The 27,824-nt window shown below is 39.3% G+C and overlaps 2 protein-coding genes across 4 annotated transcripts; one reads left to right on the top strand and one right to left on the bottom strand.

The window, feature by feature from the left end:
- The first annotated feature begins 313 nt into the window (after positions 1 to 313).
- psmc5 (proteasome 26S subunit, ATPase 5) lies at positions 314 to 6,980 on the top strand. 2 transcript variants are annotated; one of them, XM_058061533.2, is made up of 12 exons: positions 314 to 332; positions 1,084 to 1,155; positions 1,215 to 1,284; positions 1,355 to 1,452; positions 1,538 to 1,594; positions 2,900 to 3,130; positions 3,218 to 3,344; positions 3,430 to 3,620; positions 3,711 to 3,809; positions 3,877 to 3,987; positions 4,107 to 4,193; positions 6,833 to 6,980. In XM_058061533.2, the coding sequence occupies exons 2-12, from the start codon at positions 1,084 to 1,086 to the stop codon at positions 6,884 to 6,886; spliced, it is 1,197 nt and encodes a 398-aa protein (XP_057917516.1). In that variant the 5' UTR covers positions 314 to 332; the 3' UTR covers positions 6,887 to 6,980. The 2 variants fall into 2 exon arrangements, with proteins under 2 accessions (XP_057917516.1, XP_057917515.1); XM_058061532.2 differs by lacking the exon at positions 314 to 332 and adding an exon at positions 414 to 567.
- LOC131109473 (MAGUK p55 subfamily member 3) lies at positions 6,968 to 26,177 on the bottom strand. Of its 2 annotated transcripts, XM_058061528.2 has the most exons (19): positions 25,977 to 26,177; positions 18,858 to 19,028; positions 18,638 to 18,756; positions 17,584 to 17,661; positions 17,418 to 17,498; positions 15,885 to 16,022; positions 14,423 to 14,504; positions 14,052 to 14,137; positions 13,903 to 13,977; positions 13,072 to 13,268; positions 12,928 to 12,992; positions 9,688 to 9,705; positions 9,513 to 9,542; positions 9,017 to 9,175; positions 8,864 to 8,944; positions 8,700 to 8,793; positions 8,515 to 8,623; positions 7,497 to 7,619; positions 6,968 to 7,372 (listed from the first exon to the last, which is right to left on the bottom strand). In XM_058061528.2, exons 2-19 carry the CDS (start codon positions 18,880 to 18,882, stop codon positions 7,193 to 7,195), a joined length of 1,740 nt encoding a protein of 579 aa, XP_057917511.2. In that variant the 5' UTR covers positions 18,883 to 19,028; positions 25,977 to 26,177; the 3' UTR covers positions 6,968 to 7,192. The 2 variants fall into 2 exon arrangements, with proteins under 2 accessions (XP_057917511.2, XP_057917512.2); XM_058061529.2 differs by lacking the exon at positions 9,513 to 9,542.
- Positions 26,178 to 27,824: the final 1,647 nt, after the last annotated feature.

Here is a 27,824-nt window from a genome sequence, read left to right as displayed (position 1 = left end):
CTAGCCAGAGTCCTCAGGGGCTTTCAGTTAGCACTTAAAACTGGTGTTTCTGGTCCTGTTTTGTCCGACGAATTATAATTACTTTTCTAATAATTAAATTTGTGAGCACAATTTTGTCGAAATAATTGAACACTTCAATAAAGTTTATTATAACCTTTAAAAACTGTAGTCTTAATTTCAGTGGTTTATTTGCGGTAGCGGTAAGAATTGTCAACATAGATTTAACCACTGGGTGGCGCTGTAAGCACCCGGGAAGCTGAATTATACTGGAAATATGCAACCTCTCAAACGGAAGTATGATTTTCTAGCTGGAGGGTGACGGGACCGACAATGTAGGTGGATTTTTTCGTTTTTTGTGGCGTTTGGGGCTATATTCGCCCTTAATTGCTTTAAAAAACTGTAGTCTTAATTTCAGTGGTTTATTTGCGGTAGCGGTAAGAATTGTCAACATAGATTTAACCACTGGGTAGCGCTGTGAGCAACCCGGGAAGCTGAATTATACCGGAAATACGCACCCTCTCAAACGGAAGTATGATTTTCAAGATGGAGGGTGACGGGACCGACAATGTAGGTGGATTTTTTCGTTTTTTGTGGCGTTTAGGGCTATATTCGCCTTTAATTGTTGCCGCCTAGCTTTGTTACGTATACCATAGGTACTGTAAATAAATATGTGCTAGTTTTGAATGCGTGTAGTAATCGTGACGCCTCGTTTCATTGAAAAACAACGCCTGCTACCGGTTTGCTGTATCATTGTGGCTATGCTAGTCGACGACCTAGCTAGCTCTCTGTCAAATTGATAGTTTTTGGAATTATTTTGATAATGGTGTGCTCTCATTATATTCTTTCATAAAAACATAAAATACTGACCAGGTTAAATGTTTGTGCCGTTACTATAAAGACTATAAATGAAGTACTGACTCACTCGAATGCATTTACTACTATATTAGTATTTACAGTTGATTTAATAGAAATGCAGCAGCAGTTGAACACCGTGTCAAATGTAAAATCAAGTTACACGTCGTCATTGTTCCAGTCCTTGCTACGTTTGTTTATCTAATGCTTCATTATGTTTGAATGCAACAGATGGAGATGGGAGAAAGTAAAGGCGGCACAGGTCTTCGCCAGTACTACCTTTCCAAAATAGAGGAATTACAGGTAAGTTTATGCAATTGTGCATCATTTCTACGGAGAGAGTAAACTGCCCCTTTTCACAGCTGACGGTCAACGACAAGAGCCAGAATCTCAGACGACTGCAGGCTCAGAGGAACGAACTCAATGCTAAAGGTATATTTAGTTAAAATGCATAAAATGACATAATGTGACATTGACATGCAACCAAACGTTTGGTTTGTAGTGCGTCTCCTCCGTGAGGAGCTGCAGTTACTTCAGGAGCAGGGCTCCTATGTAGGAGAAGTGGTCAGGGTGATGGATAAAAAGAAAGTTCTGGTCAAGGTATGTTGGATGCCTTTTCCACTCTTTTGCAGTATGCTTTTTTGTACTATTTTACACAAATCATTTGTCTTCATACTCTTTTTAGGTGCACCCAGAAGGAAAATTTGTGGTGGACGTGGACAAGAACATAGACATCAACGATGTGAGTGTTCATATATACGTAAATTGTTCCCATATTATATTATATCATTGATTCAAATGTAGTGTAAGATGAATCATTTTTCAAGAATGGAATTGTATTGTGTGAAGAAGGGGGGGGGCTTTCTTCCACTTGGGCATGTCCGTGCGGAGGTAGCTTATTCTCCCAGAGTATTCCGGTTTCCTCCCACATTCCAAAAACATGCATAATAGATTTATATATATTATATATATATATATATATACACATATACATTCATTCATTCTCTAACGCTTATCCTCACGAGGGTCGCGGGCGTGCTGGAGCCTATCCCAGCTGTCTTCGTGCGTGAGGCGGGGTACACCCTGGACTGGTGGCACATATAGACAAACAACCATTCACACTCACATTCATACCTATGGACAATTTGGAGTCGACAATTAATTTTTAATTTTTGGAATGTGGGAGGAAACCGGAGTACTCGGAGAAAACCCACGCACGCACAGGGAGAACATGCAAACTCCACACAGAGATGCCCGAGAGGGGAATCAAACACGGGTCTCCTATGTATGTGGCCAAGTAATCTATAAATAAGTACATTAAATGTGATATAACGGGATAGCAATTGGGCCATTTTTATATTAAAAGAATAATATCCGGTTAGAAATCCCCTGATTTTTGCACGTTGAAATGTGTGTGAGATCCGTACCATCATTAAAAAAAACAAACAAAAAAAAAAACTTAAACTATATTAAGAAAGCAGGAAGTGAACAAATGTAACAGTTACTGATTGTAAAAGTACCAGATGGAGGGGTAGGATTTAATAAGCTTTGCTTCTTCCTACTCCTTTTGGACATGTGGAACTGTGAACTGATTATGGGATGCATTCAATTGTAATCTGATGCATGTTCAAATGAAATTAAACCATTACAAAAATTTTAATTATTATTTTTTTTAAATTTAAATTAAAAAAATTAAATAAAAAAAACTTAAATTATATTAGGAAAGCAGGAAGTGAACAAATGTAACAGTTACTGATTGTAAAAGTACCAGATGGAGGGGTAGGATTTAATAAGCTTTGCTTCTTCCTACTCCTTTTGGACATGTGGAACTGTGAATTCATTCAATTGTAATCTGATGCATGTTCAAAATAGCTGTCCTTGGCTATGCCTGCTGGCAACTCCAAATTTTAGTTGACTTTGACACCCTTAATTTGGTATGATGTAATTCTTGTACCTTTTTCTCGTGTTACTATAGTTCCTAATGCATGTAATATACTCAATAAAGACAAAGATTATTATTATTATTATTTATTTCATTCTTCCACAGGTGACCCCAAATTGTCGTGTGGCCCTTCGCAACGACAGTTACACGCTGCACAAGATCCTCCCCAACAAGGTGGACCCTCTGGTGTCCCTCATGATGGTGGAGAAGGTCCCAGACTCAACCTATGAGATGATTGGCGGTCTGGACAAGCAGATCAAGGAGATCAAGGAAGTCATCGAACTGCCCGTCAAGCACCCGGAGCTTTTCGAAGCTTTGGGAATCGCGCAACCAAAGGTGAGCGAAGCAGGACTTCATCCGGTGATGCTCATGGCGAGGAAGTTCTCAGACCATATGGTTATTTTTTTTTTTTTTTTTTTTTAGGGTGTGTTGCTGTACGGACCTCCGGGTACTGGGAAGACTCTACTGGCCAGAGCTGTGGCCCACCACACCGACTGCACCTTCATCAGGGTGTCAGGGTCTGAGCTGGTCCAGAAGTTCATTGGAGAAGGTGAGCTGGAAATTGTTGATGTAGATACGTCAGAGTTGGTTCACACTTTTGAATGAAACTTTATCAAAACGACGCCACGTTACAGGCGCTCGGATGGTGCGTGAGCTGTTCGTCATGGCCCGAGAACACGCGCCCTCCATCATCTTCATGGACGAGATCGACTCCATCGGCTCGTCTCGCCTGGAAGGGGGTTCCGGCGGAGACAGCGAGGTCCAGAGGACCATGTTGGAGCTCCTCAATCAGCTGGACGGCTTCGAGGCCACCAAGAACATCAAGGTGACGCAACGCTTTCACTCACCGCTGAACCATATCGGTAATCGGCTATCCTGGTCTAAACGATCCCGGCGATGCCTTCAATGCCCCCAGGTCATCATGGCCACCAACCGTATCGACATCCTGGACTCGGCCCTGCTCAGGCCAGGCAGGATCGACAGGAAGATTGAGTTCCCGCCGCCAAACGAAGAGGTAGCTCCCTGCGCGTACGCTCGCTGTGACATCACATTTACTCCAGATGTCCCTCTGCTCCTTTTAGGCTCGTCTTGACATCCTTAAGATCCACTCCAGGAAGATGAACCTAACGCGGGGCATCAACCTGAGGAAGATCGCTGAGCTCATGCCCGGGGCTTCAGGCGCTGAGGTTAAGGTGAGAGAACTGCCTCCATAATGCTAATGCTAATGCTAATACTGTTGGTGTTTACACTTTATTTTAATGCTGTGTGTGTGTGTGTGTGTGTGTGTGTGTGTGTGTGTGTGTGTGGTCAGGGCGTGTGCACGGAGGCCGGCATGTATGCACTGAGAGAAAGGAGAGTGCACGTCACCCAGGAGGACTTCGAGATGGCCGTGGCGAAGGTCAGTCAGCTTCTGTTAACGTTTTATTGCTAGCTAATTGGACGCAACATTAGGTACACCAGGTCAGTGTTTTTCAACCCTTTTTTGAGCCACGGCACACCAATAACCAACACTATTATATACATTATTATATACATTATTAGTCCGCTTTTTCCTGATTACGGACTCGCCACAGCAGATCCTTTTGATCCGCATACTCATTTAACCACACCCTCTCACGTGCAGCACTGAGTCTACCAGAGCAGTGATTTTCAACCACTGGGCCGCGGCACACTTGTGTGGAATTAGTGAGGAATTATCCAATATCACTTTTTATAATTAACATTTATTTATCACCATTTGCAAATATGTAAAATCCACGTATACGTGGACCCAAATATTCCAATTCCATCCTTACCATTGGTTCATTTCCTCACCTCGCCACGTATACGTGGACCCAAATATTCCAATTCCATTTGGTTTATTTGCTCAGACGGAAAGAATGTAACCTTAGTATACACCTCATTCCGAAAAAAAGTGCCAATCCCAATGAATATATAATCGGATTAACAGAGGTGGAATATTCCTTTCCCCGATCCGATTGAGGTATCTTGTAGCCGCTCAATCGGAAAGTTGTCATTGTGCGTTTTTCTTCTGTTGTTTATTGGCGGTTGGCAAGCAGCTTTTGTGTGCATTAGCGCCATCTGTGGAACAGAATCTAAACCCTTCTATACGCCATTCATAAGTCCATAAGTCAAAAGAAAATATATATCTATATAAAACATGTACCCAGTTGAATTATAAAATATTAGCAAGCTTGAATGTGATCCTTTCCTGGTTAAATTTATCATATCGCATGCTCAGATATGACGTAACACGCAAAATGGAGGCCAGCGATCGGCACTGGACTGCTACGGAAACTTTGTTTTTGATCCAAACTAAATTTCAAGACTGGACAAACAAAAAACTGGCAATACGGAATTATTCCAACAAAGAACAACTCAGGGAAGTTTTACTACAAATGCCTTATTGACTATTCTGGTTGATTATAGCGACGCATGTAGACAAGAGATTGGAATATTCCTTTCTATGGATACCATTGTTTCCGGAAAAGTCATTCGGAAAGAGAAAAAGTGGTGATGTAAAAACATGGCTACTGTGGAGTGTCTGTGGTGTAAAGACTGGCAGAGCAATGTAATATTGGTCCGTGTGGCAACACCTACCTTGTTCCTCCTATAGACTTAGTGATGTTTTCCAATGTAAAAAAAACGTGCCGTGGCTCAAAAAAGGTTGAAAAACACTATTAGAGAAGTGTTTTTCAACGTTTTTTGCACGTTTTTTACATTAGAAAAATCTTGTGGCACACCACTAACCAAAAACGTTACAAAATGTCACCACGACCTCACACGTGCATGAATAAGTCTATCAGAGGAACAAGGTAGGTGTTGCCACACGGACCAATATTACATTGCTCTGCCAGTCTTTACACCACAGACACTCCACAGTAGCCATGTTTTTACATGACCACTTTTCTCTTTCCGAATGACCTTTCGGGAAACAATGGTATCCATAGAAAGGAATATTCCAATCTCTTGTCTACATGCGTCGCTATAATCAACCAGAATAGTCAATAGGGCATGCCCAGTAAAACATAAACACCAACATCACGTGATACCGGCTTCCCCAAGTTTTTCTTTCACTTGTTGGAATAACTCCGTATTGACAGTTTTTCGTCTGTCCAGTCTTGAAGTTTAGTTTGAATCAAAAACAAACTTTGCTTAGTCCAGTGCCGATTGCTCGCCTCCATTTTTAAAAGTGAAGAACGCCTGGATCTGCGTGTTACGTCATATCTCAGCATGCGCTGAAAGAACGCACCCGGGATAAATTTAAACAGGAAAAGATGAAATTCAATCTTGCTAATATTTTATAATTAAACTCAGGACATGTTTTATATAGATATGTATTTTCTTTTTTAATAAAAGTGGACTTGTGAATGGCGTATAGAAGGGTTTAGATTCTGTTCCACAGATGGCGCTAATGCACACCAAAGCTGCTTGCCAACCGCCAATAAACAACAGAAGAAGAAAAACACCACGAAGAAGAACGCAGTCTGACAACTTTCCGTTTGAGCGGGTACAAGATACCTCAATCGGATTGGGGAAAGGAATATTCCATCCCTGTTCAATTCTTTCCGTTTGAGCAAATATTTGGGTCCATATTCATGGATATTGACATATTTTCAAATGATGATTAATAAATGTTAATTATAAAAAGTGATATTGGATAATTCCTCACGGCACACCTGACGGTTTCTCAAGGTACACTAGTGTTGAAAATCACTGTATTAGAGGAACGAGGCAATCAGCTACGTGTTGCCATACGTACGAATATTAATTACATTACTCTGCCAGTCTTTACACCAATGACACACGACAATGACATAATATTTGCAGAAAATTATTAATACATGTTAATTAAAAAAAGTGATATTGAATAATTCCTCATGGCACACTTGTTGAAAATCACTGCACAAGTTAATTAGAGCAATTATAGTTGTAATATTTGTTAAAACAGAACTGAGCACATCCATCTTTTTCTTACACATGTATGATAGGGTACCTAATATTTTGGCTGACTCTTCCTCCGTGTCCCCCCCCCAGGTGATGCAGAAAGACAGTGAGAAGAACATGTCCATCAAGAAGCTGTGGAAGTAACCTGCTGTCTTTTTACGTGTATATTTTCCTGCCTTTTGCTTCTTTCTATGTGTTGTCCTAAAATAAAACAGCCCACAAGAGTGTCATTTGAAAAGACTTCATTATTATCAACAAACACTAGGAACAAAAAAACAAACAGTTAAGTAGCTGCCGATATGCGTCATTTTTCTTTTGGCACTTTGTAGCAAGTTGATGCCACAACCACTACACTACCGCTATGCTACGCTACCGCTACACTACCGCTACACTACACAGTGAACATTTACAAAGCATGGAATGGCCCGTTTGGCAACTTAGACGTGTTAGCTAGGTCCTTACCCAGGACAACGGCACCCACTGAGGCTCCAGGCGCACTCGCTCCAAAATCACATGCAGTTCCGCTTTGGCACTGATGGGGTCCTCCTTGACCAGCACGTAATCCAACCAGTGACCATAGCACTGCTCCATCTTTTCCGCCGACTGTCTCATGTCCTGGATGTCATGCTCCTGGGGAAAAATTGAGTAATACTCAGTATGGGAATGCGTCGGCGTATCATTGTACTTCTTTACATGAATGCTCTTCCACGTCAGCTGTGGTTGCTATGGCGACATACAAAGCATTTTGACTCACCGTGATGGCCATGCTGTGCAGCGAGGAACAGGAGCTGAGCGATTTCTTCTCGCTGTCGAACACGGAGGGTCTCACCAGGATGATGAAGGGCTTGAACGCAGATGTACGAAGAATCGGGAGTGCCTGGTAGACAAGCACGACATATCCCACCAGGCATGTTATACATCATCTTAATAGAAAGCAATGATACACAAAATTGATACTTTAATTCAGATTAAAAAAGGAAAGGTCATTTTATTTTCACCATTAAAAAGTACAGTTATGGCGGCACGGCGGTCTAGTGGTTAGCACGCAGACCTCACAGCTAGGAGACCAGGGTTCAATTCCACCCTCGGCCATCTCTATGTGGAGTTTCGTGGGTTTTCTCCAGGTACTCTGGTTTCCTCCCACATTCCAAAAACATGCTAGGTTAATTAGCGACTCCAAATTGTTCAAGCTATGAATGTGAGTGTGAATGGTTGTTTGTCTATATGTGCCTTGTGATTGGGTGCCTCGCGCCCAAAGACAGCTGGGATAGGCTCCAGCACCCCCGGGACCCTCGTGAGGAAAAGCGGTAGATAATGAATGAATGACTGTAGTGAGGCTGCATGGTGGACGAGTGGTTAGCGTGCAGGCCTTACACCCTGGAGACCAGAGTTCAATTCCACCCTCGGGTGGACCGGGTACTCCGGTTTCCTCCCACATTCCAAAAACATGCTAGGTTAATTAGCGACTCCAAATTGTCCATAGGTATGAATGTGAGTGTGAATGGTTGTTTGTCTATATGTGCCCTGTGATTGGCTGGCCACCAGTCCAGGGTGTACCCTGCCTCTCGCCCCAAAGACAGCTGGGATAGGCTCCAGCACCCTCACGAGGAAAAGCGGTAGAAAATGAATGAATGAAGTACAGTTCTGCACTATAGTGCGTACTGTATTAAAACGAATGACTGAACCAGAGTGTAGCAGCACCATCTAGTGGTGAAACTGGTGAACCGCATCCCAAATTGAAGGCCATAACAGCTCCAATAATGAACACTAACCTCAGGTTGCACGTCCACAAGGCAGATCTTGTTCTGATCCAGAATGCTGTGAATGGATTCCAAACTGGTTCCGTAGAGATTGTCCTTGTATTCCCCGTATTCAATAAATCTGCATGGAAGCAGATGCGGTGTGAGAGGAGCGTTGTAGCGCGGCACCATCGGCGAGTCGTGTCGATTCGACTTACTTGCCGTGGCGCATGTCCGCCTCGAACGCCGCTTTGGTGACGAAGTGGTACTCCACGCCTTCCCGCTCGTGACTCTTCCTGGGTCGCGTGGTGTCTTGAGGTCACATGGATGTTTTGAATCGTTTTCATACGAAGGAAAAGACTTCGATAAAAGGCGAACTTACGAGGCACGGCCAGGCCGTAAAGTCGAGGATTCTCGGCAATCACTTTCTGTTTGATGTCGGCGATACGAGCGCCGAGGGATCCTGCGGTGTTGGGATCAGATTATTCCAAGACTTGACTAGATCAATAATCGATACGATTAATCTGTGACGCACCTAGCAGCACGACGAGACGAGGCCGTTCCCCGGGACGCGGCACATAAAGCGTGACTTCCTCGTAAATCAGGAAATCGGAATGATCGGCGTCCGGAGTCCGAGGTTCTCCCGGTGAATTCTGGCGCTCCTTCTTGAGCCGAAAACTTCTGCGCAGGCCAGCTGTGGACAAATAAGAAGCCGCAGGAATCAGAACACAAGTCAACCCTGAGGGAAACAATGGAGGACGGGGTACCTGGGTTCAAATCCCACCAGAGCAGCATGGCCGCAGAAGGCAGCTGCTACTTTTGATGTGGGAGAAACTACAAGCCGAGATGATAGCACTTAGCTTCAAGCTAACCTTTAGCTTTTTGCAACACGGCATGCTAACTTAAGATTGATTGGCGGCTTTGCCTAAAATGACGAAAAGCTGCGGCTACGATCCCGACGCCATTAATCCCGACCATCGCTTAGCACACAAACATGGTGGATTGCAATGCAATCAGTCATTCGTCCTCACCGATGTCCTTCCCCTCAACATTGGCGTCCTCTGCGTGGGGGGAGGGGGGGTGGGGGCAAGAGGAAAAGAGGGTGAGGTCACTTGGAGGTCACAACAAATGGAATGATTGAAGGATTGTTGGTGTGTACACAACCCATGCTTATGTGTGTGTGTGTGTGTGTGTGTGTGTGTGTACCTTGTTCAGCCCGCTCGTCTGACAGCAGCAATGCAAGGAATGACACACAACATCACTGCAAAGAGCAACACAACATGACAACCACGGATTCTATAGAATAACTTACAAAACTTACAAAACTCTTGGATTTCACCATAACAGAAAAAAACATAAGGCGTTTTTATGTTTTTTTCAACTTGCTTCTAATGTACTTTTCAAGTAAAAAAAACAAGGGAAACCTCACACACACTCACCAGGGGCCCCCAAAGCATCCAAAAATGGCATAAAATGACAAAATTTTAGGGCGGTGATTTTTGACAAAAAACGTAAGGGGTTAGTATGTCGTTTTTTTCAGTTTTTTTTCAACTTGCTTCTAATGTACTTTTTTGGTTAAAAAAAAAACAAAACAAGGGAAACCTCACACACACTCAACAGGGGCCCCAAAAGCATCCAAAAATGGCATAAAATGACAAAATTTTAGGGCGGTGATTTTTGACAAAAAACGTAAGGGGTTAGTATGTCGTTTTTTTCAGTTTTTTTTCAACTTGCTTCTAATGTACTTTTTTGGTTAAAAAAAAAACAAAACAAGGGAAACCTCACACACACTCACCAGGGGCCCCAGGAGCACCCAAAAATGGCATAAAATGCCAAAATTTTCCGGTGTCGATTTTTGACAAAAAACGTAAGGGGTTAGTATGTCGTTTTTTTTCAACTTGCTTCTAATGCACTTTTCTGGTAAAAAAAAAAAAAAAACAAGGGAAACCTCACACACACTCAACAGGGGCCACAGGGGAACCCAAAAATGGCACAAAATTCCAGTGTTTGAATTTGGTGATTTATGACAAAAAACATAAGGGGTTAGTATGTTGTTTTTTTTCAACTTGCTTCTAATGCACTTTTCTGGTAAAAAAAAAAACAAGGGAAACCTCACACACACTCAACAGGGGCCCCAGGAGAACCCAAAAATGGCATAAAATGCCAACATTTTCAGGTGTCGATTTTTGACAAAAAACGTAAGGGGTTAGTATGTCGTTTTTTTCAGTTTTTTTTTCAACTTGCTTCTAATGCACTTTTCTGGTCAAAAAAAACAAGGGAAACCTCACACACACTCAACAGGGGCCCCAGGAGAACCCAAAAATGGCATAAAATGCCAACATTTTGGGGTGTTGATTTTTGACAAAAAACGTAAGGTTAGTATGTCATATTTTTAACTTGCTTCTAATACACTTTTCTGGTAAAAAAAAAAAAAAAACAAAAAAAAAACAAGGGAAACCTCACACACACTCAACAGGGGCCCCAGAAGCACCCAAAAATGGCATAAAATGCCAGATTTTTAGGGCGGTGATTTTTGACAAAAAACATAAGGAGTTAGTATGTCGTTTTTTTCCTTTTTTTTCATTTTTTTCAACTTGCTTCTAATGTACTTTTTTGGTTAAAAAAAAAAAACAAGGGAAACCTCACACACACTCAACAGCGGCCCCAGAAACATCCAAAAATGGCATAAAATGCCAGAGTTTGAGGGCGGTGATTTTTGACAAAAAACGTAAGGGGTTAGTATGTCGTTTTTTTCAACTTGCTTCTAATGCACCTTTCTCGTGAAAAAAACACACACCCAACAGGGGGGCCCCAGAAGCATCCAAAAATGGCATAAAATGCCAGATTTTTAGGGCGGTGATTTTTGACAAAAAACATAAGGGGTTAGTATGTCGTTTTTTTCATTTTTTTCAACTTGCTTCTAATGTACTTTTTTGGTTAAAAAAAAAAAAACAAGGGAAACCTCACACACACTCAACAGCGGCCCCAGAAACATCCAAAAATGGCATAAAATGCCAGAGTTTGAGGGCGGTGATTTTTGACAAAAAACGTAAGGGGTTAGTATGTCGTTTTTTTCTGTTTTTTCAACTTGCTTCTAATGCACTTTTCTGGTCAAAAAAACAAGGGAAACCTCACACACACTTAACAGGGGCCCCAGAGGCACCAAAAAATGGCAGAGTTTGAGGGTGTTGATTTTTGACAAAAAACGTAAGGGGTTAGTATGTCGTTTTTTTCCCAGTTTTTTCCAGTTTTTTTCAACTTGCTTCTAATGTACTTTTTTGGTTAAAAAACAAAACAAAACAAGGGAAACCTCACACACACTCAACAGGGGCCCCAGAAGCACCCAAAAATGGCATAAAATGCCAGATTTTTAGGGCGGTGATTTTTGACAAAAAACGTAAGGGGTTAGTATGTCGTTTTTTTCAGTTTTTTTCAACTTGCTTCTAATGTAACGTATGTCGTTTTTTTATGTTTTTTTTTTTAGCTTGCTTCTAATGCACTTTTCTGGTCAAAAAACCAGGGGAAACCTCACACACACTCAACAGGGGCCCCAGAAGCATCCAAAAATGGCATAAAATGCCAGATTTTTAGGGCAGTGATTTTTGACAAAAAACATAAGGGGTTAGTATGTCGTTTTTTTTCCAGTTCTTTTTAATTTTTTTTCAACTTGCTTCAAATGCACCTTTCTGGTCAAAAAAACAAGGTAAACCTCACACACACTCAACAGGGGGGCCCCAGAGGCACCCAAAAATGGCATAAAATGCCAGATTTTAAGGGCGGTGATTTTTTACAAAAAAAAACGTAAGGGGTTAGTATGTCGTTTTTTCAACTTGCTTCTAATACACCTTTCTCGTAAAAAAAAAAAAAAACAAGGCAAAACCTCACAGGCACTCAACAGGGGCCTGTGAGGCACCCAAAAATGGCATAAAACGCCAGAGTTTGAGGGCAGTGATTTTTGACAAAAAACGTAAGGGGTTAGTATGTCGTTTTTTTCAACTTGCTTCTAATGCACTTTTCTGGTCAAAAACCAGGGGAAACCTCACACACACTCAACAGGAGTAGTTTTTTTCACTTGCTTCTAATGCACCTTTCTCGTGAAAAAAACACACACCCAACAGGGGGGCCCCAGAAGCATCAAAAAACGGCATAAAATGCCCTGAATGCCACAATCTGTTGAGCTCTCATTGTTATTCCATGGTGCTAAAAGTAGTTCTACTGAAAAACCTGCTGCTTTCCCAGATCTCCTTTTTGGCTCCCTAAAACTGGATTAGGCCAGGACACGATAGATTGCATGGAGATTATGCTTGGTTTCCCTAATCCCTCTTTATGCATGTCATTGCTTATAGATGAGATTGACCTGCCATCTAATACGTGTGTCGCTTGGTGGTTTGTCTTTCAGTCAGGTGTGTGGTTGCCGTGGTGATGATGATGATGATGACAACTTACATGTGGTCACTTTGGGGGACACGGAGCCGGGGAAGGTGCCAGTCTTCCGACGGTATCTCAGGCGCCTGTCAATGTACAAACATCACGTACAGTAGAGTGATACTTCTACTGACTTCTAATATGACGTCAGCATTTCTAATGTACCTTTCCTGGAAGTGAGTGGAGGGTATGAGGGCGGCTCGCAGGTTGCAGTCTCCCACTCGCTTGGCCTGCCACCAGGTAGCGTCCTCCTGACTCACCACCTGAAGGATGTCCCCTCTTTTAAAAGGAAGTCCCGCCTCCTGACAGGGCGTGGCCCGGTCCTCAAAGGGAACGTAGTCAAATAAAGCTCTCAGGTAGACCTGCAGGATGGCAGAGTTTACTAGGAACTTATGGACCAGATTAGTAAATGATGGCATTTAAGACCTGTGTTTTGGGGTTTTTGGGGACCTGGGTTCTGTTCAAGGTTTTTCCTTGCCTCCGTCCCCAAGTGTTTGCTTACTGTATGTTCTCTGTTTTTAAAACTGGCATTGCAGTTAATATTTGCAATACATTGTCCGCAATTGTCCACATGCATTGTGTACTACGTCCTTGTGGTGTATTAGAGCAATCTATCGGTGCTCTGTTTTGTGTCTGTTATTGTAGCATTCATTCTTTTTTACGGCTCATCCTCACGCTGGTCCCGGGGGCGGGGGTGCTGGAGCCGATCCCAGCTGTCTTCGGGCCAGCCGGCCAATCACAGGGCCAATCACAGGGCACAATTTGGAGTCGCTAATTAACCTAGCATGTTTTTGGAATGTGGGAGGAAACCGGAGTACCTGGAGAAAACCCAAGCATGCACGGGGAGAACATGCAAACTCCACACAGAGATGGCCGAGGGTGGAATTGAACCCTGGTCTCCTAGCTGTGAGGCTTACGTGCTAACCACTCGACCACCGTGCCGCCCCTTTTCAGACCAATAGTCTTGTATTTGGTATTATGACTGATTTTCCTCACCCTGCTTTCCTTCATCTTGTCTTCTTCCACGATGGCCGGGATGATTTTGAGTGTGATGGAGCCTTGGGACTGGGACTGCTCGGAAACATTACCGTAAGCAACAAGTCTCCCAATTGGGAATATTCCAAAGGAGAGATGACCAGATTTACCAGAATGTGACTAATTTCATCCGGCCGTTTGTGGGTTATCAGGTTGCCATTGACCTCCCGCAACTCATCCCCCACGTGCACCAGACCTGGCAACACAACAAGAACATGAAGGTGATAACGTCTCCACGGAGGTGACCCCCCCTTACCCCTCACCCCCTAGTTTGAGTAGTCAAAATACGCAATCTCGTGGCACTAATCTGGGAGGGTTTAATCTCTGTTGACAGTTTGCAAAGCGTTACACAACATAATCTCCTCACTCGTGTTTAACCGCTGATGAGGAAGTCCTGTTGGCGCTTTGAGTTAAAAGATCCAAAAAGGGAAAGTAACACTATAGTGGGAGGGGGGGGGGGTGTCGTTGTCGTTACTCTCACCACTGCGGTCGGCGGCCCCTCCCCTCATGATCCGAGCCACAATAACAGCCCCCGTGACCTCGTCCCGCCGGATTGTCGCCCCCTGGTGGGAGACACACAAATCAATCCAAAGACTAACCAACTTCCAACACTTTCAACTTCCCCAAACAAACGTTCATGACTACAGCATTTCATTCATTCATTCATTATGTAGCAAAGTCTGCCGCGACGCGCGACTCGGCTTGTTTACATTTATCATTTATACCGATATAAGTCATTTTATTATCATTGCAAGACTCTATACCTTTATACCGGTGCATAAAAAATGATCGCCCGACCCTAATACAAAGGAAATGGCTAAAAATTTTACTATCCTAATGTTAGCATGCTAGCCATGTAAGCATGCTAACATAATAGCAAAAAGTGTTTCTATAACTTCAACTTATAAAAACGGCTTAAATTGCGACTACGTTAGCATGCAACAACCTGGCATGGTAGCGCAAAGTTAATACTCGCAAAAATGGCAGAAAATGCTACGACGCTAATTTTAGCATGCTAGCAATGATTGCTTTGAATCGGTTTAAAAAAAAAAATTACAAGCCAAAGTTACAGGCCAAAAAATAAGCAGAATAAAAAAAGCATGCAATGTTAGCTCGCAAGCTAGCTGCCATTTCAAGTCCCTGCAGCATAGGAGTAGTACAATGTGATGTAAACAATAATAATAATAATAATAATAATAATAATTGCTACTATGTTAGCATGCAACAACCTGGCATGGTAGCGCAAAGTTAATACTCACAAAAATGGCAGAAAATGCTACGACGCTAATTTTAGCATGCTAGCAATGATTGCTTTGAATCGGTTAAAAAAAAATTACAAGCCAAAGTTACAGGCCAAAAAATCAGCAGAATAAAAAAAAGCATGCAATGTTAGCTCGCAAGCTAGCTGCCATTTCAAGTCCCTGCAGCATAGGAGTAGTACAATGTGATGTAAATAATAAATAATAAATAATAAATAATAAATAATAAATAATAAATAATAAATAATAAATAATAAATAATAAATAATAAATAATAAATAATAAATAATAAATAATAAATAATAAATAATAAATAATAAATAATAAATAATAAATAATAAAAGGAGTATAAAGGTGACTATAGGTGTGTTATTTTTTTCATGTCTGCAGGGCATATATATATATATATATATATATATATATATATATACACACACATTGAACAAATAAATAATAAATTAAAAACTACGGTTTTATATATATATATATATTTAAAAAAAACGTAGTTAGAAAGTCATAAAAGGGGTTTTCTGTGTACAGTTTTTAGATTATTCTCGTGGACAACAGATTAGCTAACCCGACACTACCAGGCACGTTTGTTGGAGAGATCAATAAGAGACCCCCCCCCTCCCCCCAGATTAACGATGACACACAATCGCAGCTCAGACAAGCACGAGCGCTCACCAGAGGCTCCTTGTTCTTCACCAGGCGCACAATCTTCACAGACTCCTCCTCCAGGTCATCGTCCACATCCTCCGGGAGGGGCGGCAGCACCGGGTCAAAGTTCTTTTGGGCCACCGTGTCGTGGGCGGACAGCACAGCCTGTGTGGCATCACAGCGTTAAAGTGACGGCAACAGTTACACGGCTGCATAAATGCTGCAAACTTTTCAATATGCATGTAAATATTACAGTAGTACTTCCACACCCGATTATCATAACAAATCTTTAGTACCCATTTGACTTCAATATGCTTATATGCTCTCCATTTTGTTGCATTTTCCTGGCTGAATTTTTTAATTCAGTTTGTACTGTACAGATACATGAATAAATATTATCAGTTTCAGATTAATTAATTAATCACAGACGTCATTCATTCATTCATTTTCTACCGCTTATCCTCACAAGGGTCACGGAGGTGCTGGAGCCTATCCCAGCGGTCTTCGGGCGAGAGGCGGGGTACACCCTGGACTGGTGGCCAGCCAGCCAATCACAGGGCACATATAGACAAACAACCATTCACACTCACATTCATACCTATGGACAATTTGGAGTCGCTAATTAACCTAGCATGTTTTTGGAATGTGGGAGGAAACCGGAGTACCCGGAGAAAACCCACGCATGCACGGGGAGAACATGCACATGTGTGTGTGTGTGTGTGTAATTTTCATCCAAACAAACACATTGTATATCATGTAATAGATGTATGTACATGAAAAGCCGAGGGTGGAATTGAACCCTGGTCTCCTAGCTGTGAAGTCTGTGTGCTAACCACTCCTCCGCCATGCAGCCCTTAATCACAGACTTGTTGCTACAATAATGTAACAATGTAGACATTGCTACAATAACAGCTGCCCTCACAGCTAGGGGACCCGAGTTCAATTCCACCCTCGGCCATCTCTGTGTGGAGATGCATGTTCTCCCCGTGCATGCGTGGGTTTTCTCCGGGTACTCCGGTTTCCTCCCACATTCCAAAAACATGCTAGGTTAATTGGCGACTCCAAATTGTCCATAGGTATGAATGGTTGTTGAGTGTGAATGGTTGTTTGTCTATATGTGCCCTGTGATTGGCTTGCCACCAGTCCAGGGTGTCCGAAAACAGCTGGGATAGGCTCCAGCACCCCCAACCGGGACCAGTGTGGGGATGAGCGGTAAAAAAATGTATGAATGCTACAATAACAGACACAAAACAGAGCACTGATAGATTGCTCTAATACACCACAAGGACGTAGTACACAATGTATGTTCATTTGCTATTAAATAAAAGAGCACAATTGCACTTAAAGAAACTGCGAAACATACTGCTTTTGTATACGTGCGTGCACACCATTACAAATATTAACTGCAATGCCTTTAACACAACAGCCTTAGTACATGATAGTTTCGCTTGTTTCGTGTTATTTAGGTTTGCTCTACAGAGGTTTAGTACTACATACTCAATACGCTTAAGTGATGCTGTCCATGCAACATTGAACACCAGTATATGTTTGTGTGTGTACCTTAAGGTGAGGAGCACTCAGTAGGAGAAGTAACTCTTTCTCATCCTCCTCAAGCGGCCCATCCTGGAGCTCCTCTGTCAGCTGAGTAACACATGTTCTTATCAAGACTGGAGAAAAAAAGTTGATTGGAAAGTGAGAATTTTGACAGATGGCCGCCTGCACTTACATCCTCTGCCAGACAGGAGGCGCTGTGCAGCACTGGGGATGGACTCTGCTTCTCATACTGCTTCAGTTTGTCGTGGATCTAAACAAACACAGATGAACATATGTCTTTAAATAAGGGGTCTCAAAAACGCGGCAAACGGGCCAAATGTGGCCCGCAGGACACTAGTTTGAGGCCCCCGCCTTTATATGCAAGTTTAATGTTAGTGCGGCCCGCGCAAGTTTGATATGGATGCTGTATGGTATCATGTACCCAGAAAAAATTATTACGTTTGATTAATGTTCATGTTAAAGGTTAAATAACTGTTAATAGTTATCCTCCCTGTCCATGTGGAAGTGGTAAGTTTTTGGCTATTTAAGTTTAAAAGGAAATAACTTGAAGGCTACCGTTTAGGTCGCTAGCTCTCTAGTTTGCGAGTTAGCATGTGTCTCAAGACCCTGCAGTTGCGCAATATGTTGTAAATAAAAAGAGTATAAATGTGACTATAGTCGTGTTTTGTCATGTCTACAGGGCTCTAATAATGCTTTGTTCATTTTAATCTGAAAAAAATCATTTGTCTACCCACCAACTATATGTGGTTTCTTAATTTTTTATTATTTGCCATTTTATTATTATTATATTTATTTATTACTGATTGATTTTCTTTATTCTTGATTTGTTTATTTATTTTTCATCTTATTTTGTGCAGAAAAATAAAAATGAAGATATTTGAGAACAGTGGAATGTTTTATCAGAGCTTTTCTTGTAGAAAATCGGAACCAAAGCACTGAAAAAGTTTGTATATTTTTCTGTTTTTAATAAATGCGTTTTTTTTTTTTTTTTTTTTGGAAAAACCTGATGCGGTCCAGCCTTGCCCAGACCCTAGCTCCAGTGGCCCCCAGGTAAATTGAGTTTGAGACCCCTGCTTTAAATGATCGTGATGATCATGTGACTTCCACGAGGACATTTAACATTGATGAATGGTGTCCATAGTAATATACATATATGATATGATATCTAAAAGAATATACATATATGAGATTTCTGTAATGTAAAGTGCAATATAAATATACAGTACCTTCATGAGGTAGCCGAGGCTTTTCTCAGTAAAGACGCCTTTAAGGAAGACCAGGTCCTCCTTGTGGTTGGCATCAGGGTGAAGCTGAGAGGTGAGCAGGGCCAGGGTCTCATGTAGATCTATTACATGGTACACAATGTGTTTGTTTGGATGGAAATTACACACACATACACATATAATGTACAGTATATACATTTATCATAATGGGATTGGGTCGTACCCGTGTTTGTCGACACCACAGGCATGTTTTCACCGAGTCATTCAGACGAGGCAAGTGGGTGCAAGGGTGGGGGAGAAGAGGGAAGGAGGGTAAACCAAACCCACGGCGAGGTCCCTCCAGTGATACCCGATGCCCGTCGATGTCAACCAAGGTGAAAAATGTCAGAAACAACTGCAAACAGATAGAATAAAAATGAATTTTTACATACATATTTACATTTTAATTTCTGATTAAAAAGCTGCAAACACACAGCTCTATTTCAACACTGTATTGAGTTGTGGACTCCTATAGAACAGTTCCACATAATAACCAGCACAGAAACATTTGTAGATCTTCCGGAATCTGCACCTAACCCATCTGTATTTCTTGGATTTAGATTTTTTTTATTTATTCCACCCACGCCACGCCTCACAGCTAGGAGACCCGAGTTCAATTCCGCCCTCGGCCATCTCTGTGTGGAGTTTGCATGTTCTCCCCGTGCATGCGTGGGTTTTCTCCGGGTACTCCGGTTTCCTCCCACATTCCAAAAACATGCTAGGTTAATTGGCGACTCCAAATTGTCCATAGGTATGAATGTGAGTGTGAATGGTTGTTTGTCTATATGTGCCCTGTGATTGGCCACCAGTCCAGGGTGTACCAGGGTGTACCCCGCCTCTGCTGCAAACAGTTAGAATTAAAAAAAAAGCCAGAATCATTCATTTTTACATACATATTTAAACAGTTTTTAATTTCTGATTAAAAGCTGCAAACACACAGCTCTATTTCAACACTGTATTGAGATATGGACTCCTATAGAACAGCTCCACACAATAACCAACACAGAAACCTTTGATATACATATATATATATATATATATTTTTTTTTTTTTAAACGTAGTTAGAAAGTCACAAAATATATATATATACGTATATATTTATTTATTTATTTCATAAATTCAATTGATTAACATGTAATCCTATGTTTTAGCGGAAATGTAGACTTAACCACTACAAACAAGGGACCAAGTACGCATATTTCTAATTCCTCCCTGGACACTCAACCTTCTTTTCCAGCGCCTCTTCCTTCGTTTGACTCTCTGTAATTACTAGAGCACTAAGCCAACAACACATTGCATTGACCCAATGATCTTGGTTCCCATCGGCCATATGGTGGTATTATCTCGCCCCCCCCCCCATTTAAGATGGCAGTTCTGGCACTGGTGGAGAGCTCACCAAACACAATGGAGCAGATTTACACAAAAGGTCACGGACTCGTAAAAGAAACACATAAACATAGCATGTGTATATATTTTACATGCTGCCAAAAACGCAACATTACTTCATAGTGTACGTCACAATCTCACACACGCATGCGCGCATACACGCACGCACGCCACCTGTTTGCCAGACTCGTTTTGCTGTGGTATGGGTCTCTGGAGAGAGATGGAGGTCACCAATACACAGACCATTGCCATCTGCCCATCAGTGTGTGTGTGTGTGTGTGTGTGTGTGTAGTTATTTTGTGTTATTTGAGTGTATCCTGGTGACATATTGTGTAATTCAGTTGAATGAAGATTGACACAAGATGACATTTTCCAGAGGATATTCATTTCTTAAAGGGGACCTATTATGCTCATTTTTAGACCCTTTGTATTGAGTTGTGGACTCCTATAGAACAGCTCCACACAATGGGGGCAGGTCTCTCACCCAGTCGGTAAGCGGGTTGGGGGGTTGGGGGGGGGTGGTTTGGTCCCTGTTCATAATAATACATAATATATAATAAAGCTCTGCATAAGACCGAACATTGAGTCTTTCCCGCAACAGCCACAGAGGTAATTTAAACATGCTAACCTTTTTAACCTTGTTCATATTTCATGTCATCTATTTATTCTCCACATTATTATTATTATTGTTTATTATTATACGGGAGCCAGGCAACAACATTTGGTTGACAGTTTCACTGCTGTGTTATTGTGCAATGACAATAAAGGAAGGAACAAAAAAATAAAACAAAATCCATCCATTCGGTACAACATTTTTTTACAAATCCATCCATCCGGTACAAAAAAATAAAAAAATCCATCCATCCATCCAGTACAAAAAAAATAAAAAAACTCCATCCGGTACAAAAAAAATCAAAAGAATCCATCCATCCATCCGGTACAAAAAAATCAAAAGAGTCCATCCATCCATCCGGTAAAAAAAAATCCATCCATCCATCCATCCGGTACAAAAATTTAAAAAAGACATCCATCCATCCATCTGGTACAAAAAAATCAAAAGAATCCATCCATCCGGTACAAAAAATAAAAAAAATCCATCCATCCATTCATCAGGTACAAAAAAATCAAAAGAATCCATCCATCCATCCGGTACAAAAAATTTTTAAAAATCCATCCATCCGGTACAAAAAAATAAAAAAAAATCCATCCATCCATCCATCCATCCATCCATCCGGTACAACATTTTTTTAAAATCCATCCATCCATCCATCCGGTATAAAAAAATCAAAAAAATCTATCCATCTATCCGGTACAAAAAAATCCATCCATCCATCTGGTACAAAAAAAATCAAAAAAATCCATCCATCCATCCGGTACAAAAAATAAAAAAAATCCATCCATCCATCCATCCGGTACACAAAAATCAAAAAAATCCATCCATCCATCCGGTACAAAAAAATAAAAAAAAATCCATCCATCCATCCATCCGGTACAACATTTTTTTAAAATCCATCCGGTATAAAAAAAATCAAAAAAATCTATCCATCTATCCGGTACAAAAAAATCCATCCATCCATCTGGTACAAAAATTTAAAAAAATCCATCCATCCATCCGGTACAAAAAATCAAAAAAATCCATCCATCCATCCATCTTCCAGAATCTGCACCTATCCCATCTGTATTTTCTTGGATTTCGTGCTTCTTGCAAAAACGGTCTGCTTTAATTTACTCTTCTCCAGCCACGCCCACTCCACTGTTGTTCACACTACCAAATGCTCTGGAGGACTTCCGGATAGCCGCTGAACCCAACGTTAATAAACTGCAAAATGTCTGCTTTGAACATACGGCCATATTTGTTGGATCGTGACTCTGATTCCGAAGTAGAGACTGGACAATCTGAATTTTCTCAAGAAAAGAGGTTACTTCAAGACGTCTCTCAAATGTTACGTAGTCTACAACATCGGTAACGTGCAACGTGATCGGTATCGGAATCAGCAGCATTAAACCCTAATTACAGGTACTATGGGCATCCATATTTTGAGGGGTTCCAGTTGTACAGCTTTTATTCTAATATACATTTACAGATTAAGCCTTTGCTTCTCTTGTTCCAGCGAGAGAGGAAAAACAGATGTGAGAGGATATTCAATCTATGAAGTATTGACATGCAAAATGAATCACCAGTGCGGCGTTTTATTCCCGTAAAGCTCTCACTCTCTAGTCTGCGGATTTGCAGCCATTTTTTGATGATGCACTGTTACACCCGCAAACGTAATAACTGCCCACAAACGTAATAAACCGCAAACGTAATACAAATCTGCAGCTTTGAATGTGATAATTCCGCAAATGTAATAAATTTCCCACAAACGCAATAAAATTTGCCCACTGCAAACGTAATACTGAATTTTTACGTGACTTTTTACTGAATTATTACATTTTGTTTGTGTGCGTACATGTGCGTTTTAGTTACAGTATATTATTTTATGTGTGATTTTGTGTGTATATGGGGAAGAAATAATAAGAAATAATCAAATATAATAATAATAATTTTATTAAAACAATTGCTATTATAACAATTATCTTTTTTAATTTAAAATATGTATAATTTAATAATTAAAAATTCTATAATAATAATGTAATAACTATTACATTTGCAAGAAATTATTACATATGTGGGAAAGTGAAAAACTGTAAATGTAATAACTTCCCACAAATGTAATATGAGACAAAATAATGATCTTTGTGGTTGTTGTTGTTGTTTGTTCTTTTTTCTTTTAATGAGGGAGAAGGTGTAGATGTCATTTTGAGGATTTTAACAAGATAATTCTTTTTTTTTCTTTTTTTTTGTGGAAAAAATATTATTCAAAGAGTATCATTTGAATACATTAAAGGGATCTTTATTTATTAAATTATAATTTATTTTAATTTTTTTTCTTTTTTTTTTTGGAAAAAATATTATTCAAAGAGTATCATTTGAATACATTAAAGGAATTTTTAATTATTAAATTATAATTTATTTTAAATTAAAAAAGATAATTGTGATAATTGCAATTGTTTTAATACAATTATTATTACTATTATTATTATTTTATTTTATTATTTCTTTGGATTATTTCTTCCCCATATACACACAAAATCACACATAAAATAATATACTATAAGTAAAACGCACATGTATGCACACAAACAAAATGTAATAATTCAGTAAAAATTCACATAAAAATTCAGTATTACGTTTGCAGTGGGCAAATTTGATTACGTTTGTGAGAAATTTATGACATTTGCGGGATTATTACATTCAAAGCTGCAGATTTGTATTACGTTTGTGGGCATTTATTCCGTTTGCGGGTGTAACAATTAAAAGGGTGTAGGAATAAAGGAGGGGAATGTAGTGCAGAGGAGATCAGGAAACCAGAAGGCCCTTAAGAGGCTTATAAGAGCAACAAGGCTTCCCAAACACCTTCATCATCACACCCCACTGTGACACACAGCAGGACGGATGGTCAGGCCAAGCACAAGTGGGAGGGCTGTGAGTGTATTTGGGGAAGGCAGTCTGCAATTTCACAGCCAAGGGTCCTGACTCAGTGCCAGTCTCCTTGGTGTTTAGCCAAGCATTAGAAGCTTTGGACTGGTCAAAGGCCCGACGAGTTTGTTATGTGTTTATATGCATCACAAATACAAGGGGATGGCTGAAAAACAATCTCTTACTAAATCAGGTTGCTTCTGTCACTACCGTTAGACCATGGATGGATGGATGGATGGATGGATGGATGGATGCATTTGATTTTTTTGTACCGGATGGATGGATGATGGATGGATGGATGGATGGATGGATGGATGGATGGATGGATGGACGGACGGATGGATGTTTTTGATTTTTTGTACCGGATGGATGGATGAATTTTTTTGATTTTTTGTACTGGATGAATGGATGGATGGATTTTTTTATTTTTTTGTACCGAAAGGATGGATGGATTTTTTTTTATTTTTTTGTACCAGTTGAATGGATGGATGGATTTTTTTGTACCGGATGGATGGATGGATTTTTTTGGTAACGGATGGATGGATGGATGGATTTTCTGTACCGGATGGATGGATGGATGGATTTTTAAATTTTTTTTGTACCGGATGGATGGATGGATGGATTTTTTTATTTTTTTGTACCGAATGGATGGATGGATTTTTTTGATTTTTTGGTAACGGATGGATGGATGAATGGATGGATTTTTTAAAAATTTTTTGTACTGGATGGATGGATGGATGGATTTTTTAAATTTTTTTGTACCGGATGGATGGATGGATTTTTTTTTTTTTTTGTACCGGATGGATGGATGGATTTTTGATTTTTTGTACCAGATGGATGGATAGATGTTTTTGATTTGTTGTACCGGATGGATGGATGGATGGATGGATGTATTTTTTTGATTTTTTGGTAACGGATAGATGGATGGATGGATTTTTTTGATTTTTTGTACCGGATGGATGGATGGATGGATTTTTTTTTTTTTTTTGTACCGGATGGATGGATAGATGTTTTTGATTTGTTGTACCGGATGGATGGATAGATGTTTTTGATTTGTTGTACCGGATGGATGGATGGATCGATGGATGGATGGATGGATGGATTTTTTTGATTTTTTGGTAACGGATAGATGGATGGATGGATTTTTTTAATTTTTTTGTACTGGATGGATGGATTTTTTTGTACGGGATGGATGGATGGATGAATTTTTTTTATTTTTTTGTACCGGATGGATGGATGGTTGGACTTTTTTGATTTTTTGTACCGGATGGATGGATGGATTTTTTTGATTTTTTTGTACCGGATGGAAGGATGGTTGGATTTTTTTGATTTTTTGTACCGGATGGAAGGATGGATGGATTTATTTTTTTTTGTACCGGATGGATGGATGGATTTTTTTGATTTTTTTGTACCGGATGGATCGATGGTTGGATTTTTTTGATTTTTTGTACCAGATGGATGGATGGTTGGACTTTTTTGATTTTTTGTACCGGATGGATGGATTTATGTTTTTTGTACCGGATGGATGGATGGATTTTTTTGATTTTTTGTATCGGATGGATGGACTTCAGCAGTGACACTGTCAACGAAATGTTGTTGCCTGGCTCCTGTATAAAAATAAACAATAATAATAATAATAATCTGGAGAATAAATAGATGACATGAAATATGAACAAGGTTAAAAAAGTTAGCATGTTTAAATTACCTCTGTGGCTGTTGCGGGATAGACACAATGTTCGGTCTTATGCAGAGCTTGATTATTTATTATGTATTCAAAAAACACATTATCACAAAGATTGAACATCTCTTATATAGCTTATATAGGGATCAAACTACGCCCACAATCACAAAAACAACACATAGTGCATCTTTCCTTTACACAAAGTACTAAGGCAGTCTTTGTAAAATAAAATAAGTAAAATGTGAAATTTTGCTGCATGCTTCGAAAGGGAAGTCGTACTGCCATCTGGTGGACCAACACAAAATTGCATGGGTTTATGTTAAGATTAATGTAAAAAATGATTTAAATAATAAAGTTAAATATGGGGTTATTTTCAGTGGTTTTCCATGCACTATTTCCAGTCTTAAGGAACAACTTGTTTGTTTTTGTTTTGTTTTTTTAGCATTGTAGCATGTACACCCATCACCTATTCAACAGTCAAAATGGCTTTCCAATAAAAAGTGAATGGCAGATGTGATAATGTGCTGCATTCGCAATGTACACTAGTAATATTAATACTTCATATTAGTTTGTTTAAGCAGTTTACGACGATTCAATGTGCATTATTATATATATATTAAATACAAAGCGTTTCATTCATCCTAAGATTAGCTTAACTATACGGGTACATAAACAGGTGTGTTGTCTTTGGAGCGACGCCATGAGAGCCACCTTACCTTGTTCGAAGCTTCTTTACTTCTCTTCTCCTTCGTCTCCTGAGCCCCTTTCGGTCCCTCTTCTTCACTCTCTCTTAGCTTACACACACACGGGTTTTATTTCTGTTGCTGTTCCTCCTCCTCCTCCTCCTTTCTCATCACCATTATCATCATCATTACACACCCTCCCGTCATGGCCGGTGCCGCCATTCTTCCATCCGGTGATGCATTCGAGCGCAACTCGTAATTTCCATTCACAGTCCGACTCGCACAATGGTTAAGCATTCATTTGAACGCTACAAAATGTAGCGGTATGTTGCTTTTTTAATGGTTGAAAGTAGATTTTTTTTCATTTGACAAAGCGTAAATATAATAGAGTATTCTTAGACACAATAAAAAATGATCCACGACGTTTTAAAAGAGGGAGTTCAAATATTGTCTATTTCACATGAAACACATGAAATCATCACGTTGTAGGTTTTACTGTTGCAAAAACGCACATATTGTACTGCAGAAATTTATTTATTCATTCATTTATTTATTTATCCTCACAAGGGTTGCAGGGGGGGTGCTGGAGCCTATCCCAGCTGTCTTCGGCGAGAGGCGGGGTACACCCTGGACTGGTGGCCAGCCAGCCAATCACAGGGCACATATAGACAAACAACCATTCACACTCACATTCATACCTATGGACAATTTGGAGTCGCTAATTAACCTAGCATGTTTTTGGAATGTGGGAGGAAACCGGAGTATATAATTTATAATTTATTATAAAACTATACTATAACTATACTATAATTTATATAATTATAACTGTAATTTATGATTTTTTAAATTTTACTATAATTTATTTTATAATTGCAATTCAATTGCATGTATGATTCTATATATTCTGTTTATCAGACAAAATACATTTTTGGAAATTTAGTATTTTTGCGTTATATAAATAATAATCATAATAACAATTATTAATATTATTAATATTTATTATTATTATTCATAATAATCATTATTATTTATTTTATAATTATTTTATAATTGCAATTCAACTATAATGCATGGATGATTCTATATATTGTCAGCCAAAATACATTTTTGGAATTTTTTATTTTGCGTTAGAAAGTAATAATAATAATAATCATTATTATTGTTATTAATATCATAATTATTATTATTATTGATAATAATAACTATTATTATTCATAATAATAATTATTATTTATTTTATAATTTATTTTATAATTGCAATTCAACTATAATGCATGTATGATTCTATATATAATTTTAAGTTTATCCGCCAAAATACATTTTTTGAAGTTTTTATTTTGCGTTATATAAGTAATAATAATTATTATTATTGTTATTAATATCATTATTATTATGAATAATAGTTATTATTATTCATACTAATAATTATTATTATTTATTTTATAATTTATTTTATCAGCCAAAATACATTTTTGGATTTTTTTTATTTTTATGTTATATAAATAATAATAATAATAACAATCATAATAATAATCATTATTGTTATTAATATCATAATCATAATAATTATTATTCACAATAATTATTACTATTACTCATAATAATAATAGTTATTATTTATTTTATAATTTATTTTATAATTGCGATTCAATAATAATGCATGTATGATTCTATAAATTATGTTTATCAGCCAAAATACATTTTTGGAATGTTTGTATTTTTGCATTATAAATAATCATTATCATTATTAATATTAATATAATAATTATTATTTTTAATACTAATAATTAGTACTAATATTTATTATTATTATTCATATTTTAAAAAGCTGCTACTAGGACACCGAAGGAGGATTTGGAAGATTTCCCTAACCACCCGTTC

This window comes from Doryrhamphus excisus, unplaced genomic scaffold (genome assembly GCF_037039965.1).
Source record: "Doryrhamphus excisus strain RoL-2023G ecotype Guam unplaced genomic scaffold, RoL_Dexc_Guam_v1.1 HiC_scaffold_24, whole genome shotgun sequence".
Classification (NCBI taxonomy): Eukaryota; Metazoa; Chordata; class Actinopteri; order Syngnathiformes; family Syngnathidae; genus Doryrhamphus; species Doryrhamphus excisus.
Note: the sequence above shows the minus strand (reverse complement) of the source record. Positions and strands in the feature narration are given on the sequence as shown.